Genomic DNA, 13,756 nt, shown 5'->3' with positions numbered 1-13,756 from the left:
CTGCGATAGGAGGGATGGAGAATGTGGTTCTTAGAAAGGCCCCTTGGTCTGACTGACCCAGACTCTCCCCTCTTCCTCCACCGAGTAATCTGATACAGCATTACTCTCTTAGTCTAGCATTTGACTTTTCTGTAGCATTCAGTGGGATTTAATCATGTTCAGTTTGGATGGAATCAGTGAATGCAATTAGAAGTGTTTCAAAATAAACAGTTGTTGTAGAATAAATTTTCATGGATTAGAGTATGCTTCAGGAACTGCTAGCTAACTCAACGGCTTAGGCATCTGGCTGCGGCACCAGACGTTGGGAGTTCAGTACCCCACTGTGCCTCGTTGACAGAGGCTGGACTTGATAATCCATAAGGTCCATTCTTTTTCTTTTCATCATCATCATCATCATCATCATCATCATCATCATCATTTGTTTGAAGTGTTATCCTTCATGGACACATATTACACCCAGTAGGGGGTGCATGTCGTTCACTGTGGACTGCAGCTTCCAGTATTCAACTCACTCCTGCAGTACACACATGGGGTCCTTAAGTTGTTTTTGATGCTACACAAAAACAAGGTCACCTTTTTGAAGTTCTTACCTTACAGCAGCAATCCTACACCCAGTCAGATCAGAATCAGCCCCAGTGAACTCAGTGGAAGTGAAATGAAAACCCCTTTTTCTGAAAAAACAATAGTTCGCCTGTTTCTACTAAAAGGTGTTTCTACAACTCTTTGCAGAGCAAGTTTTGAGAGCCACCTCAGTTTATTTCTCTTCTCTAAGTGTAGAAAAATCCCTTTAGACTTCATGTCAGCTGAGGTAGGAAAGTAGGAAACAAGTATGCCAGATAACACTGATTCATTATTATTTTACAAAGTAACTTTAAAATCTGCCAGTGTTTAATTTAAATCAAGGTTCATATGATAAGCTTGGTATGACAAAACTTTTAAAAGTTCAATGGCTCCAAACAATTCATAACATTAAGTAACATGTAATAAAAGAATCTGTTCTTGGTTGTTGAAATCAGAGATGATTTCGTCACATTTGCAAAATGTAGCCCACAATTTTGACACAGGTGCACGTACGCAGTGTTGAGCATAACACGCTTTGTGGGCAAGTAACCTGGTACAGTAGTTTTCCTCTTTTAATTTCCAAATCACTTCTCAAATTCCTCCATTTTTAAAACTGAGATTTCAGCACAAGAACCAGGCAACTTATAAATCAATTTTAGAAAATATGTGCTGGAGTAGCAGACCACATCCAACAACAGCTAATCCAGGGAGCCCTCTTAAGGAGTACTCGTAAGACACATGTGCATGGCAGGAGTTTAAAACGCCACCTCTGAAGTAATTTTCAAAGCCCTCACTTCTATAGCAGTGCAGCTTTTACAGAAGCAGTGGGTAACAGCCTATCCTCCAAATTATTTTACCCAGGCTTCGTGCTCTGGAGAGGACACTCCACCTTTGCATACAGCGTCGAAGTCCTCCATATAGAGCACGTTACCATAGTCTCTCGAGACTGAAGGATGCCTAGCTAGTTCAATGGAATCTGGATACACCAGGAGGCAAAATCATGGAAAAAGATAACATGACAGCTCTCAATTGCTGTTACATGGAGAGACTAGAAATGATGGATCCTGATGGATGTCACCAGACCAGCCAGTCTGAATTTTCTCCTCCTCTTCCTCTACAAAAAGACAGATTTCAGGAACAAGGTGGGTAGAAAAGAGATAGCAGCAGTTACAGAGAAACAGGTAAAGAAGGGCTCAGTGGAGGGGAAAAGGGGGGGGGCTGGCGTGCATTGGTGAAGCTCACTTACAGAGAAATGGCTCAGCCTGCCACAGTCTAAACTAGGATCTGTTTTACAGAGTTAAGATTTTCCAAGAGTACAGAAGCAGAATGGAGGGGCAAGGGTAGGTCAACAAGATAACATTGTTCTTAATTTGAGAAGAAGGGTGTATGCGAAAGTAAATCTTACTGAATGTATATACTGGCACTTCAAGAAGTCTAGGACTGGTTGCATTTTCCAATTGCTGCTTGCTTATGGGTGGGGTCCTAAACATAATTACCAGCTAATAAAGCCCACTCAACACACTGTAAACATAGGTGAGGCTGATCGATATCATCAGCAACAGCTTTCCCACGTGTGGCAATGTCACTGACTCTACTCCAGCCAAGAGTATAAACAACATGGGTTGCCTACTGTCAGGGTACGTCTGCAGAGAATTATCCCCATGCTCCATCCACCCCAAATCTACAAATCACTATTCATCAGTTACGTAGCATTTGCAATAGACAAATGACCTTACAATCGTTACATAGCTTGTTCTTGCTCACATCCCTGTGAGATAGGTCTAATGGTTTTTGTTTTGTTTTTAACAAATGAGGAAATCAAGCTGCAAATTTGCCCAAGGCTGTGCCGTGAAGTCGCACCTGACTGGTGATTTGAACTCAGATTTCCTGTACCCAAAGCCAATGGATCACACTAGCTAAGAGATTTATTGTGGCTAGTGCTCACAAGTAACCCTGTTATTGCTCAGATTGATGAAACAGGAGATTAATCTTACAAACAATAGGCAATGCAGACCACATAGTGGAGGAACGCTGAAACCCTTGAATGACACAGTAATCTTTCTTCTCCCAATACACATGACAATTATTTTGAGAGATCAGGCCAGGATCGATGCACTTTGCTGCGTCATATCCCACAACAGCCGAATGGAAGCTCCCATTTACAAGAAAGACACCTATTCTCTCCTTAGCATTTCACAAATCAGGATGATTGTTGTCTCTCATTATAACACATTCTGCACATTTCTTCCTGCCGTTACACTGTCCATTGAAAAGCAGGTCTCACAGCACAGAAAGATCCTTTATGCACAAGCTCTTCGGAGATCATGGCATAGAGCAGTGGTTCTCAACCATGGGTAATCCAGGTGTTCTTGAACTGCAATTCCCAGTAGCCTTCACCACTAGCTGTGTTGGCCAGGGTTTCTGGGAGTTGCAGTCCAAGAACATCTGGGTTACCCAAGGTTGGAAACACTGGCAGAGAAATATGACAGCCGGGATCAGCCTTAAGGGTTCTCCTTTCAGTAGATTCCTCTGCTTCAGCTCCAGCAAGATGTTAAACCATCTCCGACATGCCTGATCCACAGAGCAGACAACTTCTTCCTAACAAAGCCCTTGCTGTCCTCTTACAATGAAAACAGAAAGACAGGAATCCGAGCCTGAAATCAGTTTCCAGTCATTACTGGGTGACAAGATCTCTTCCTAGTGAGTATTAGTGAAGTCGCTGGAGATAAGGATGAGGCTGATTATTGTCAGCTTCAATTATCTCCCAATCAAAGTTCCTCTGCAAAAAGATCCAGCTGTATTCTTGTGAGGGACCAGTTTTGGAGAAGCAAAAGGACCTGTCAAGGGAACAAGATGAAATTTCCTCTTGTCCTCTAGAGAATCCTTCTAAAACTGAGGAGGAATTGATGGGTCAGAAGCAGGAAAGACAAGGCAAGGCTGGTTCCTTCAAATTCTCAATGGACCTTTCTACTTCTTTTCCTTTCCTAGAGTATCTCCCTTCTCTTCTGTTTCACTGGCTTTCAGTTCACTCTTTGGCTGCGACTCTTTGGATGTCACAGGCTTGCCTTTCTCCACTGCCTTCTCTTTCGTGTGGATCCTCTGATGTGTTACTAAAGCACTCTTCTGTCTGAATCTCCTGCCGCACTCAAGGCAGCGATACGGCCGCTCTCCTGTATGGATTCTCCGGTGTATGAGAAGATCTGAGAATCGGGTGAATCTCCGCTCACATTCATCGCAGGGAAATGGTTTCTCCCCTGTGTGGATCTTTTGGTGCCTAGTAAGGTCCGACGGGTAGCTGAACCTTCTCCCGCACACGCCACAGCAAAACGGCTTTTCCCCAGAGTGCGTCCGCTGGTGGGAAATCAGATTGGAGCGCTGAATGAATCGCTTCCCACACTCGCCACAGGAAAATGGCTTTTCTCCTGTATGGATCCTCTTATGAATTTTAAGGGTGGAGGAGGAAACAAATCTCTTTCCACATTCCAGGCAGATGTAAGGTTTCTGGCCTGTGTGGATACGTTCATGCACTTTGAGCGCAGACTGGTGGCTGAAACACTGCTGGCAGTGAGAACAGCGATATGGCTGCTCTCCTGAGTGGACCCTCTGGTGACTCACTAGAGAAGCCCGTTGAGCAAATGCTGCGCCACATTCAGTACATGTGTGGGGTTTTTCCCCTGTGTGAATCCTCTGGTGCCTGGTCAAGTGGGACAACTGACTGAATCGTGTTCCACACACCATGCAGCGAAAGGGCTTTGCGCCAGTGTGGATGTTCTCGTGCTTAGCCAGATCAGAGGGGCGTGCAAAGCATTTTCCACAGTCAATACAGATGTGGGATTTCTCTTTCCTTGGGGTCATCCCGGTAGCAGTATGTGTCCCCTCTTCCTTGGCCTTGGGATGCTGAAATGACCCACTGACTCTGTTTGCCACCTTTGTCCCTGTAAGATTAGGCAAAAGAAGAACATTTCAGTGATTTCAGTTCAGTGTTTCTTAATGCTCTTACATTATATGGTCAGTATCTGTTATTGGGGTGAATAGCGTAATTCGTTCTGCTTATGGCATAATTGCATTTTTGCAATTATGACAAGACTGCAGAAAAAAAACCTAAAACATGACAACAGAAAAGGACAGAATTTAAATGTTATAACACCCATTTTAATATACATATTTAAAGCAAGTTTCTAGCCCTCACAACTACAAAAGAGTAATTAAAAGTGAGCATGTGCCTTTCTCTTCTAAGAAAATCTCCAAAGCCAGAAGGGTTGATGAACAAGAACTCTGGTGTTTGTAGGCTTCAGTTCCTGCACAGATCAGGTACTTAGTTCAAGGCACCAAAATAATAGTCAGAATCCTGTTGCATAAGCTACACCTGCATAACTTATTGAATGAGAGCCGTGGGAGTTTCTGGATAGAAGGAGACTCCCTTCTTCTGTCCTGAGACTCCCACGGCTCATATGAAATAAGATTTATTACACCCAAGTCAGACAAGGAGTGGGACAAAAAGAGGAATTCTTCAATTACCAGAAACCTCTTCAGCTGGTGATGTTGTTACTCTTTCACAAGTGTACTTACACAACAGGATTTTGGCCAAAGTATTTTAATTTGTAATGCATATATGGATAGTACTAACCAACTGCTCTTTATATAAATTTTGAATGACCTGTTTATAATGTGTATTATGTGCCATCCAACTTATGGTAACCTTAATAGAGATATTTAAGGGGCGGTATTATCAGTGACACCCTTGGTGAGTTTCCATGGCAAGCAGAACTTGAACCCAGATCACCTGACTACTTGTCTATTACTCCATCCATGGCACCACACTGCATGATTGTTTGAGAAAAAGCTAAATCAATCTGCAGAATACTGGAGAGGACTATTAGGTGCAGCAACCCCAGGGCAGTTAACTCTTGTCATTAGCTGAAAAGGCCCCAATGTCCCAGAAGTGGAAAATGTATTTCCCCTTACAGACTGTCATTGAAGCTTTGCTTGCACGTGTTAAAGGATGCTTGAAGTATCTTAGGAGACTTTATTCTTTTTTATTACAATAAAATCAGTATGGATAAAATATCTAGAATGCAGCATTTAGTATTTTACTGCATCCTTTCCAGCTAATCCAAAACTCTTCTTGAACTGTAGCATTGAGCTGTGCTGAGCAAAACAGAAGTACCAGCAGTAAAAGGCAAAAAATCAAAAAACAAAAAACCCTTACCCAGTACGTTGGTCTTTCCATTATCCTGTTGCCTGCCCTCCTTGGTGAGTGGCCTCTGCTTGGCCCCAGAAGCAGCCCGTTGATCTTCAGAGAGATTCACGGATATCATCTGGAATAAATCACCCCCCAGAAATGACAGTAGACGTTAACAATTATGAGCCATCTTTAAAAAAAAGTTGCTTCAACTGGCGAACGGAGCCTCAACTTACAAAAAAAAAAAACAAAAAAACTTTCCTGCCCTTTTTTTGACCTAAGTTCACCTTAGGTCAAAAGAAGAAAAAATAAAATAAAAAATCACACCCTAGTGGTAGAGTACGGATTAAACGGCTTTGCATTACTTCCTGTGGGAACTAATGCTTCTACCTACGAGCAGCGCCTCGACATACGAATGAAAACCAGTAGATATGGATTAAATGGTTTTCAGTGATTCCTATGGGAAATCTTGCCTCAACTTACAAACTTTTCGATGTACAAACGCCATTCCAATACGGATTAAGTTCGTAAGTCAAGATACCACTGTATAGTGTTCACTATTATAATAGCATTTGCTACAACCCATGTTTTTCAGCCTCCAAGAGAGGGCTTGGAATAAATCCCCTGTGACTAAAGGGGAATCTCCCAACCTCTGTCTCTGCAGCCAGATGCCTAAACCACTGAGCTATCCAGCAGTTCCTGCATTATTAGGGTACCTGGCCATATGGGTGGTCTAACTGGGTGTCAAGCCCCCTTTCATCAGATTATGCATGGATCTTAGGGGGAGGGCAGGATGTAGATGTTTGTATTTTTAGTGGGGGACTTTTAGTGGGTGGGGAGTGTTTGGGAATTTTATGTGTGTGCATGTGTCTGGTCTCTGGGTGTCTGTGAATTTCGTTGTATGTGTATATACTTACAATGACAATAAATTATTATTATTATTATTATTATTATTATTATTATTATTATTATTATTATTATTATTATTATTATTATTATTATTATTAACACAGAAATGCGCAGGATGGGGCCCATCCTGCTTTCCTGTAACCCCACTTCAGCAAATATGCAAGTAAGATCAAGAACTTATAAAACACAGAAACCCAGGATACTTTGGTTACATACTGAAAACAAAATCTATCGATCATTACAGCTGATCCTTTGAGGCAGAATAAATGGGAAAAGAAATAGAGGAAGCAGAAGAATATGGGCTAAAAAACCTTCGTTGGGATGCATTAAAACATCACTGTTTAGAGCTGTGTGGCATAGGCATCTAGTTTGTTCACAGAACACTAGTTAGCAGGGAGAAAAATTCTAGCCTTCCCATTCAAAAGCACAATTCCCAGTCTTGAATCTGAAGAACTGAAAGAACAGTGTGTGTGTGTGTGTGTTCTTTATACTTACATCTGACCAATGGTCACTCTAGCCAGTTCACAGACAATCACAATAACAAAATTGATTATGCGACATAATCAAGGGTATTACATTAAATTAACAAATTATACTAAATAATAAACATTTAAAACAAGGTGAAAAACAGCCAGCAATTACGTAAAAGGCTGATGTTCTTAGGGATCTTAGATTGGTGGATTCTGAAAGATCTGACAAAATAAAATGTCTTTAGGAGTTTTTTAAAGCAGTGGTCCCCAACCTTGGGCCTCCAGATGTTCTTGGACTTCAGCTCCCAGAAATCCTAGCCAGCAGAGGTGGTGGTGAAAGTTTCTGGGAGCTGAAGTCCAAGAACATCTGGAGGCCCAAGGTTGGGGACCACTGTTTTAAAGGACATCAGGGAGGGGGCCAGTGGTTAAACTGCTGTACTGCAGCCAAAACTGTGCTCACGACCTGGAGTTCAATCCCAGGTAGCCGGCTCAAGGTTGACTCAGCCTTCTATCCTTCTGAGGTTGGTAAAATGAGTACCCAGCTCGCGGGGGGGGGGGGCAATGTGTAGCCTGCATAATTAACTTGTAAACCGCCCAGAGAGTGCTTGAAGCACTGAGGCAGTATATAAGCAGCACGCTTTTTGCTTTTGCTTTGCTTTAGTACTGCCACGTGATACAGAGCTTTGTTTCCCCAGCTGCAGAATGAGATAACACGCTTTAAATATATATACTACACATATCCTACTGAACCAGAAGGGAGTTCAACCATTTCTACAGTGATCACAGATAGAGCTTTTGCATAACTTTCTGTGCTTTACCTATAGACGAAGGCCACCTAAATCGTATAGTGAATTTACTCGGCTGGCAAATTTTCGCCTTTCATGGAACACAGCCTGGATTTGGGCTCTATTTAATTTGTTCTAGTTCAAAAGAAGTGGAGCTCCCAGAATTCCCCATGCCAGTAGCCACATTAACTGTTGGATTCTGGGAGTTGTAGTGCAAAGATGTGAGCTTCCTATTCAACAAACAAGGTTACTAGATTGATGGAATCATTTGCCTGCCATATCCTCACCTGCGGTTCACTTTCCACACTCTCCTGCTGCCTCAGAAGGAAACCCTCAGCCAAGGCTACTGCCTGGGCACAAGTCTCCGGCCCACGTTCTCGCACTTGGTTCTGGATTTCCTGTGGCAGAACCACCAAGAACTGCTCCAGAATCAGCAGCTCCAGGATCTGCTCTTTGGTGCGGCTCTCCGGTTCCAGCCAGCGATGGCAGAGTTCCCGTAACCGGCTGCAGACTTCACGGGGCCCCTCGGCCTCCTGGTAGCGGAACTGCCGGAAGCGCTGGCGCTGCATCTCGGCGCTACTGGGGTTGCCTCGCACGGCAGCGGTTTTAGCTTTCCCATGATCCCCTTTGTCTCTGGTGTTCAGGCTGCTTAAGGCCTGCTGGGCTTCGGCACTGAGGGTTGGCATCAGGCGGCTCATCCCCTCTCTGGTCCACTGGCAGGCACCAAACACACGGTCAAATGCAGCCAGCTCATCCCATGAAGTCAAGTCTGGCAGCTGTGATGCTCCCCATCCTGCAGTGGGATACTGGACAGTTTTCAAGTACTCTTGCCACTGGGCTTCCAGGCGTTGGGGTACTCCTTCCTGCCGTGATAATGCCCATCGGGACAGGTCCTGAGCAGCACCGGACTGGGCTGAAAAGCTGTCTCTCCCTGAGCCTCCAGATCCCTCCCCTGACTCCAGCCCTTTATGGCTTTGTTCCGCCATTTCCCACAAGATGTTGTGCTCACTTTCCTTCCTCGTCTCCAAGTCTGAGCTTGCAACCTTGTCTTCCTTGGGCTGGCTCTCTCCCGAGTTCAAAGACTTCTACCTGCCCCCTAAAAATCCAGATTTTGTACCTCAGACAGGCACATACAAAAAAAACTCCAGTCTCTGACCTTAGGCAATACCCTCATACCACCTCATAGCTCCCATTGTGCAGGGCGAATGGAACGATCCTCTCAGTAATGTAGCGTTCAAGGAAGCCAGCTGACCCCGGAGCCAACACATTTCCAATTCACAAGGCTGCGAGTTGTTCTGGGGTGAAAACAAAGTATAAAGTCATTTATTTATTTGAAATATTTTTGCCCCACCTTTCTCCTTGAAAAGGACCCAAGGCGACTAACAACATTGAAAGACAATATTTAAAGTTGAAAACAATAAATATACAGTGGTGGTTAACATGATTAGTTCTAATCCAAGAAAGATCTTAATATTATACAGGTAAAAAAACTTTTTTCCCATGTTTGAGCTGAAGAGGAGGCTGAGGTTGTTTCCTATCAAGATAAGCCACAGTTTATTGTGATGTCTAGAACAATCAGTGTGGGTTCTAGAAATTTTGCCGTCCATCATTTAATTGCATACACAGACCAATTTTGCATGCAGATGGTTGCAAACAGGCTGGATGGGCTTTGTCCTCAGTTTCAATTACCATATTTTAGTATTTCCTCTGAACGCTAAACTGTGACTGAGCTTAATCCAGATTTGTCAAAATATGCCAGCCTTCAAAGGCCACAATTTGAAGTTAGCTTGTTTCAAATACACAATATAATTAGTAAACAGCAAGAATTTTCTTTAAAACAACATATTTTTAGATGTCACAAAACTGATTAATTAAAATCTGAAAAAAGAGCTTTTGAATTGCTTTTCCTTGCCACATCAGGGCAGAAAGGAGAATTCAAGTCCAGGGGAGGCTAGGTGTGTTCTCATCACAAGCCATGATTTATCACAATCTATGAATGCAGCTAAAGGCAGAAGGAAATAGCCAAAAGGTTCAGAAGGAAAAGCTGCCAAGTGACTGAGTATGTTTCTATGCTGTGTTGTTGTTTTGTTTTTTGATATATATATTTTTTGCAGCCCCAGCGCCTTTCGATGGGGCTTGCTCCATTGTTTATTTTATTTTATTTTTTTGCAGCCCCAGCACCTTTGGGGCTTGGTCCATTGTTTATTTTTGTCTTTTGTTTTTTGAAAGGCCTAGCACCTTTGGGGCTTGCTCCGTTGTTTTTTATTATTTTATTATCATTATTATTATTTTGCAGCCCCAGCGTGTTCCTATGAGACTTGCAGTGTTTTATTTTAATTTTATTTTGGGGGTGTATTTTCTCTCTCTTCTGGAACAGATTAATCGCATTCCAATGCATTTCAATGGGAAATGGTGCTTCGACTTACGACCATTACGAGTTATGTACATCTTCTGGAACAGATTATGGTCATAAGTCGAGGCACCACTGTATAACCGAAACTCTGCTGCCCAGACCCATGCAATTCAAGGGAGAAGTGTATTAAAATTTCACTATTTACTTGAAAATGCAGTGCGCTGTGGGTTAAATCGCTGAAGCCTCTGTGCTGCAAGGTCAGAAGACCTGCAATCGTAAGATCCAATCCACGCGACGGAGTGAACCCCCGTCGCTTGTCCTAGCTCCCGCCAACCTAGCGGTTCGAAAGCCTGCAAAATGCAAAAATGCGAGTAGATAAATAGGTACCACCTCCGTGGGAATGTAAACGGCATTCCGTATCTAGTCACGCTGGCCATGTGACCACGGAGGATTGTCTGCGGACAAACACTAGCTCTAGGGGTTGGAAATGGAGATGAGCACCACCGCCTAGAGTCTGACACAACTAGACAAAATTGTCAGGTGGAACCTTTACCTTTACCTATTCGCTTGAAAATTCAGTTCTGTACTTGAACCATTAAAAGTCAACAGTTCAGTTGCTTACACGTAACCCAGCTGTCATTTCTGTAAGTAAAGGTAAAGGTTCCCCTTGACATTTTAGTCAGTCGTGTCCGACTCTAGGGTGTGGTGCTCATCCCCGTTTCCAAGCCACAGAGCCAGCATTTGTCCGAAGACAGTTTCCGTTGTCACATGGCCAGCGTGGCTATACACGGAATGCTGTTTACCTTCCCACCGAGGTGGTACCTATTTATCTACTCGCATTTACATGCTTTCAAACTGCTAGGTTGGTGAGGAGCTGGGACAAAGCGACAGGAGCTCACTCCGTCGCGTGGATTTGATCTTACGACTGCTGGTCTTCTGACCCCGCAACACACAAAGGCTTCTGTAGTTTAGCCCACAGTGCCACCATGTCCCTGTGTCATTTATGTAGGGTAAATTAAATTTGTAAGGAGAAGGGCATAGAGTGGTCATCCTTTCTGACAGAGTTATAAGTGCAAAACATTAAGGTTTCAGGATACTGGCCTTCAAGAAAATGTTGAATTGTGTTACTACATCTTATACTCCAAAATACATTGGGTGTGTGTGTTAGAATATATACTTCAAAAGTTTTTTTCACCGACTCTTTATGTGAAACCTTGTGAGACAGCTAGTGCACAGAGGAGAGAGAATGAGAAAGAGAGGACCACACTTTTGAAAGAAAACAGAGAGGTTGTTGTGCAGGGCCCAGAGAAGGATAAAGCCGAGCCCTTAATCGGCTCAGCCGTCAAACACATTCTGCAGAGAATCAACATTGCCGGTGCTTGCCTGCCCTTCCCCCACGGCCCGCTGGGGGTCCTTTAATCCCTTGACGACCTCCCCCCTCTAAATCCTCAGATGCAAACAGAATGGAAAGCTAGATAACAGGCCCTATCTGAGTCTTCCCCTTTACATGATCCAGATTTCAAAACCTCATCTGCTCCGCTGCTACATCCCTTAGCCAGAAAGCAGAAATGAGATCCCCGAACCAACAGCAAGGCAGAAGGAAAACTGCCAAACAGATGCAAATGAATGAGGAGCCCCCACCCACCCCGGGAGCCTCATGTTTATATTTCACGTAGAAAATCCACACTGATAATCCACATCATCTTCTGAGCCCATCTTCGCAAACACAAATGTGGATTCGGATCTGTTCACCCACAAATTCGGAAGCATGGCAAACTTCCAGCCTCTTCACTCCTCTTTCATAATCCTGAACGCAACACACAGTCCTGCTTTCATTTTCTGTCTAGGAAACAGGGACAGCTGTGGCCCCAACCTCCTCCCTTGAATCATCTAGCTGTGGATCTTCTGCTTCAGCAACAACACCGTTCCTCCGTCCTAATACACTCTGTAAAGGAGGGAGAAGTCACAGCAAACCTTCTTGTTAATCCTACAACAACACACAGAGGGACACACACAATGAAAGCTTACCACAGACCTCTTCTCCTAGACTTGACCCTGATTTTTTATTCTACAACTCCAAACAAAGGATGTGAGTGGGCAGGCAGGCCTGAGTAAACAGAGAGAAAGAGAAGGATGGGGAACATCCTGGTTTTTGAGATCTGAGTTCAAATCCAACCTTGGATGTCCCTGTCACCTCTATCCGCCCGCCCCCACTTCACAGCCTCATCTTTCAGCTTGTGAAACGGGAAGAATAAAGACTATTATCATGGCGTTGACTGTGCGCAACTATGTGTAAAGATCACAGTTATCAGTCTTGGATCTGAGTGGTCGTTTGACCAGATAGGTGGGGTATAAATAAATAAATAAATAAATAAATAAATAAATAAATAAACAAACAAACAAACAAACAAACACACACACACACACACACACTGGATTCAAATCTCTGCTCAGCCACAAAACTCACAGGATGGCCATGGGGGCTACTGGCCACTGCTCGACCTGACCCCTCTCTCACAGGACTGCCGTGAGGGTCCCAAAGGGGTTCTTAGTTAGACCCACGGAGGCTGCCCTAAAGAAGAAAGTGGGAAGATGAACCCGCGGCGTATGCCTACCTCTTATTACCAAGCTGTGGGTAAATCGCTCCGATCATCCTTTTTTGGCTGGGAAGCGAGAGGGAAAATGTTATAGAGAGAGATCTATGGTATAGAGATGGTGACAGACAACAACAAACTCCAGCACAGCTTGGAAAGAGAAGTCGGACCCACCCCGCGAGCAACCCCCGATTTCCATTCGGATCCAACCCAGACACGCATAAACATCCGCACGCCGTGCAAGAGCCACCCCTCGCCTTTTTTTCTCACCCAGATGCTTCTTCCCTCGATCCTTATTATTTTTTTTAAAGCTGGATCTGCAGCTCCAAGGGTCTTGCCTTCCCCCACTCCCTCCGACCTTTCAGGCCAGCTCCGCCACACAAAGCCCCGCCGCACACAAAGCTGCCACCCCTGCAGAGGCAAATCCCCCCCTTATTAAAATTCAAATCCCAAGTTTTGATCCCGGGAAGAGGAGGAGCAGGAAGGTGTCCCGGCTTAATTCATCCCCCTCGCCGGGCTTCCTGGCTTCCTCTCTAGGGCTGGCCGAGCCCACGCTTGGTTTAACCCTTGGTGGGCCCCAGGGACGTTTGACCAGGGCTCGGGTTGCTGCCAACCGCCGGCAGGAGCGCAGGCGAAAGGGGGAACTTTTAAAAACGCGCGTAAAAATAAAGATGCCTGGGTTGGTTCCTGCGAGGTTGTGTGTGCAAAAGGGTCTTCAGGTGAAAGAAATGTCAAAGGCAGGAGGATCGTCGGAAATGATTATGCAGAGGCTGTTCACACATGAACGTGAGAGATTATCGAAGGGTGCGAAGCGAACGTGTGAAGCGACCGCGAGCAAGCTATCAGCCGCTACCTTAGCCTGGGAGACATTTTATTTTATTTATTTATTATTCGATTTATAC

General features: G+C 44.2%; 1 protein-coding gene across 2 annotated transcripts; it reads right to left on the bottom strand.

Annotated features, from left to right (window-relative positions):
- Positions 1 to 850: 850 nt before the first annotated feature.
- On the bottom strand, positions 851 to 13,326 carry LOC110086463 (uncharacterized). 2 transcript variants are annotated; one of them, XM_078378128.1, is made up of 6 exons: positions 13,125 to 13,326; positions 12,876 to 12,923; positions 12,289 to 12,367; positions 8,195 to 9,202; positions 5,771 to 5,879; positions 851 to 4,496 (listed from the first exon to the last, which is right to left on the bottom strand). In XM_078378128.1, exons 4-6 carry the CDS (start codon positions 8,891 to 8,893, stop codon positions 3,529 to 3,531), a joined length of 1,776 nt encoding a protein of 591 aa, XP_078234254.1. In that variant the 5' UTR covers positions 8,894 to 9,202; positions 12,289 to 12,367; positions 12,876 to 12,923; positions 13,125 to 13,326; the 3' UTR covers positions 851 to 3,528. The 2 variants fall into 2 exon arrangements, with proteins under 2 accessions (XP_078234254.1, XP_078234255.1); XM_078378129.1 differs by lacking the exon at positions 12,289 to 12,367 and having other exon boundaries at positions 13,125 to 13,258.
- Positions 13,327 to 13,756: the final 430 nt, after the last annotated feature.

Source organism: Pogona vitticeps, chromosome 6 (assembly GCF_051106095.1).
Source record: "Pogona vitticeps strain Pit_001003342236 chromosome 6, PviZW2.1, whole genome shotgun sequence".
Lineage (NCBI taxonomy): Eukaryota > Metazoa > Chordata > Lepidosauria > Squamata > Agamidae > Pogona > Pogona vitticeps.
Note: the sequence above shows the minus strand (reverse complement) of the source record. Positions and strands in the feature narration are given on the sequence as shown.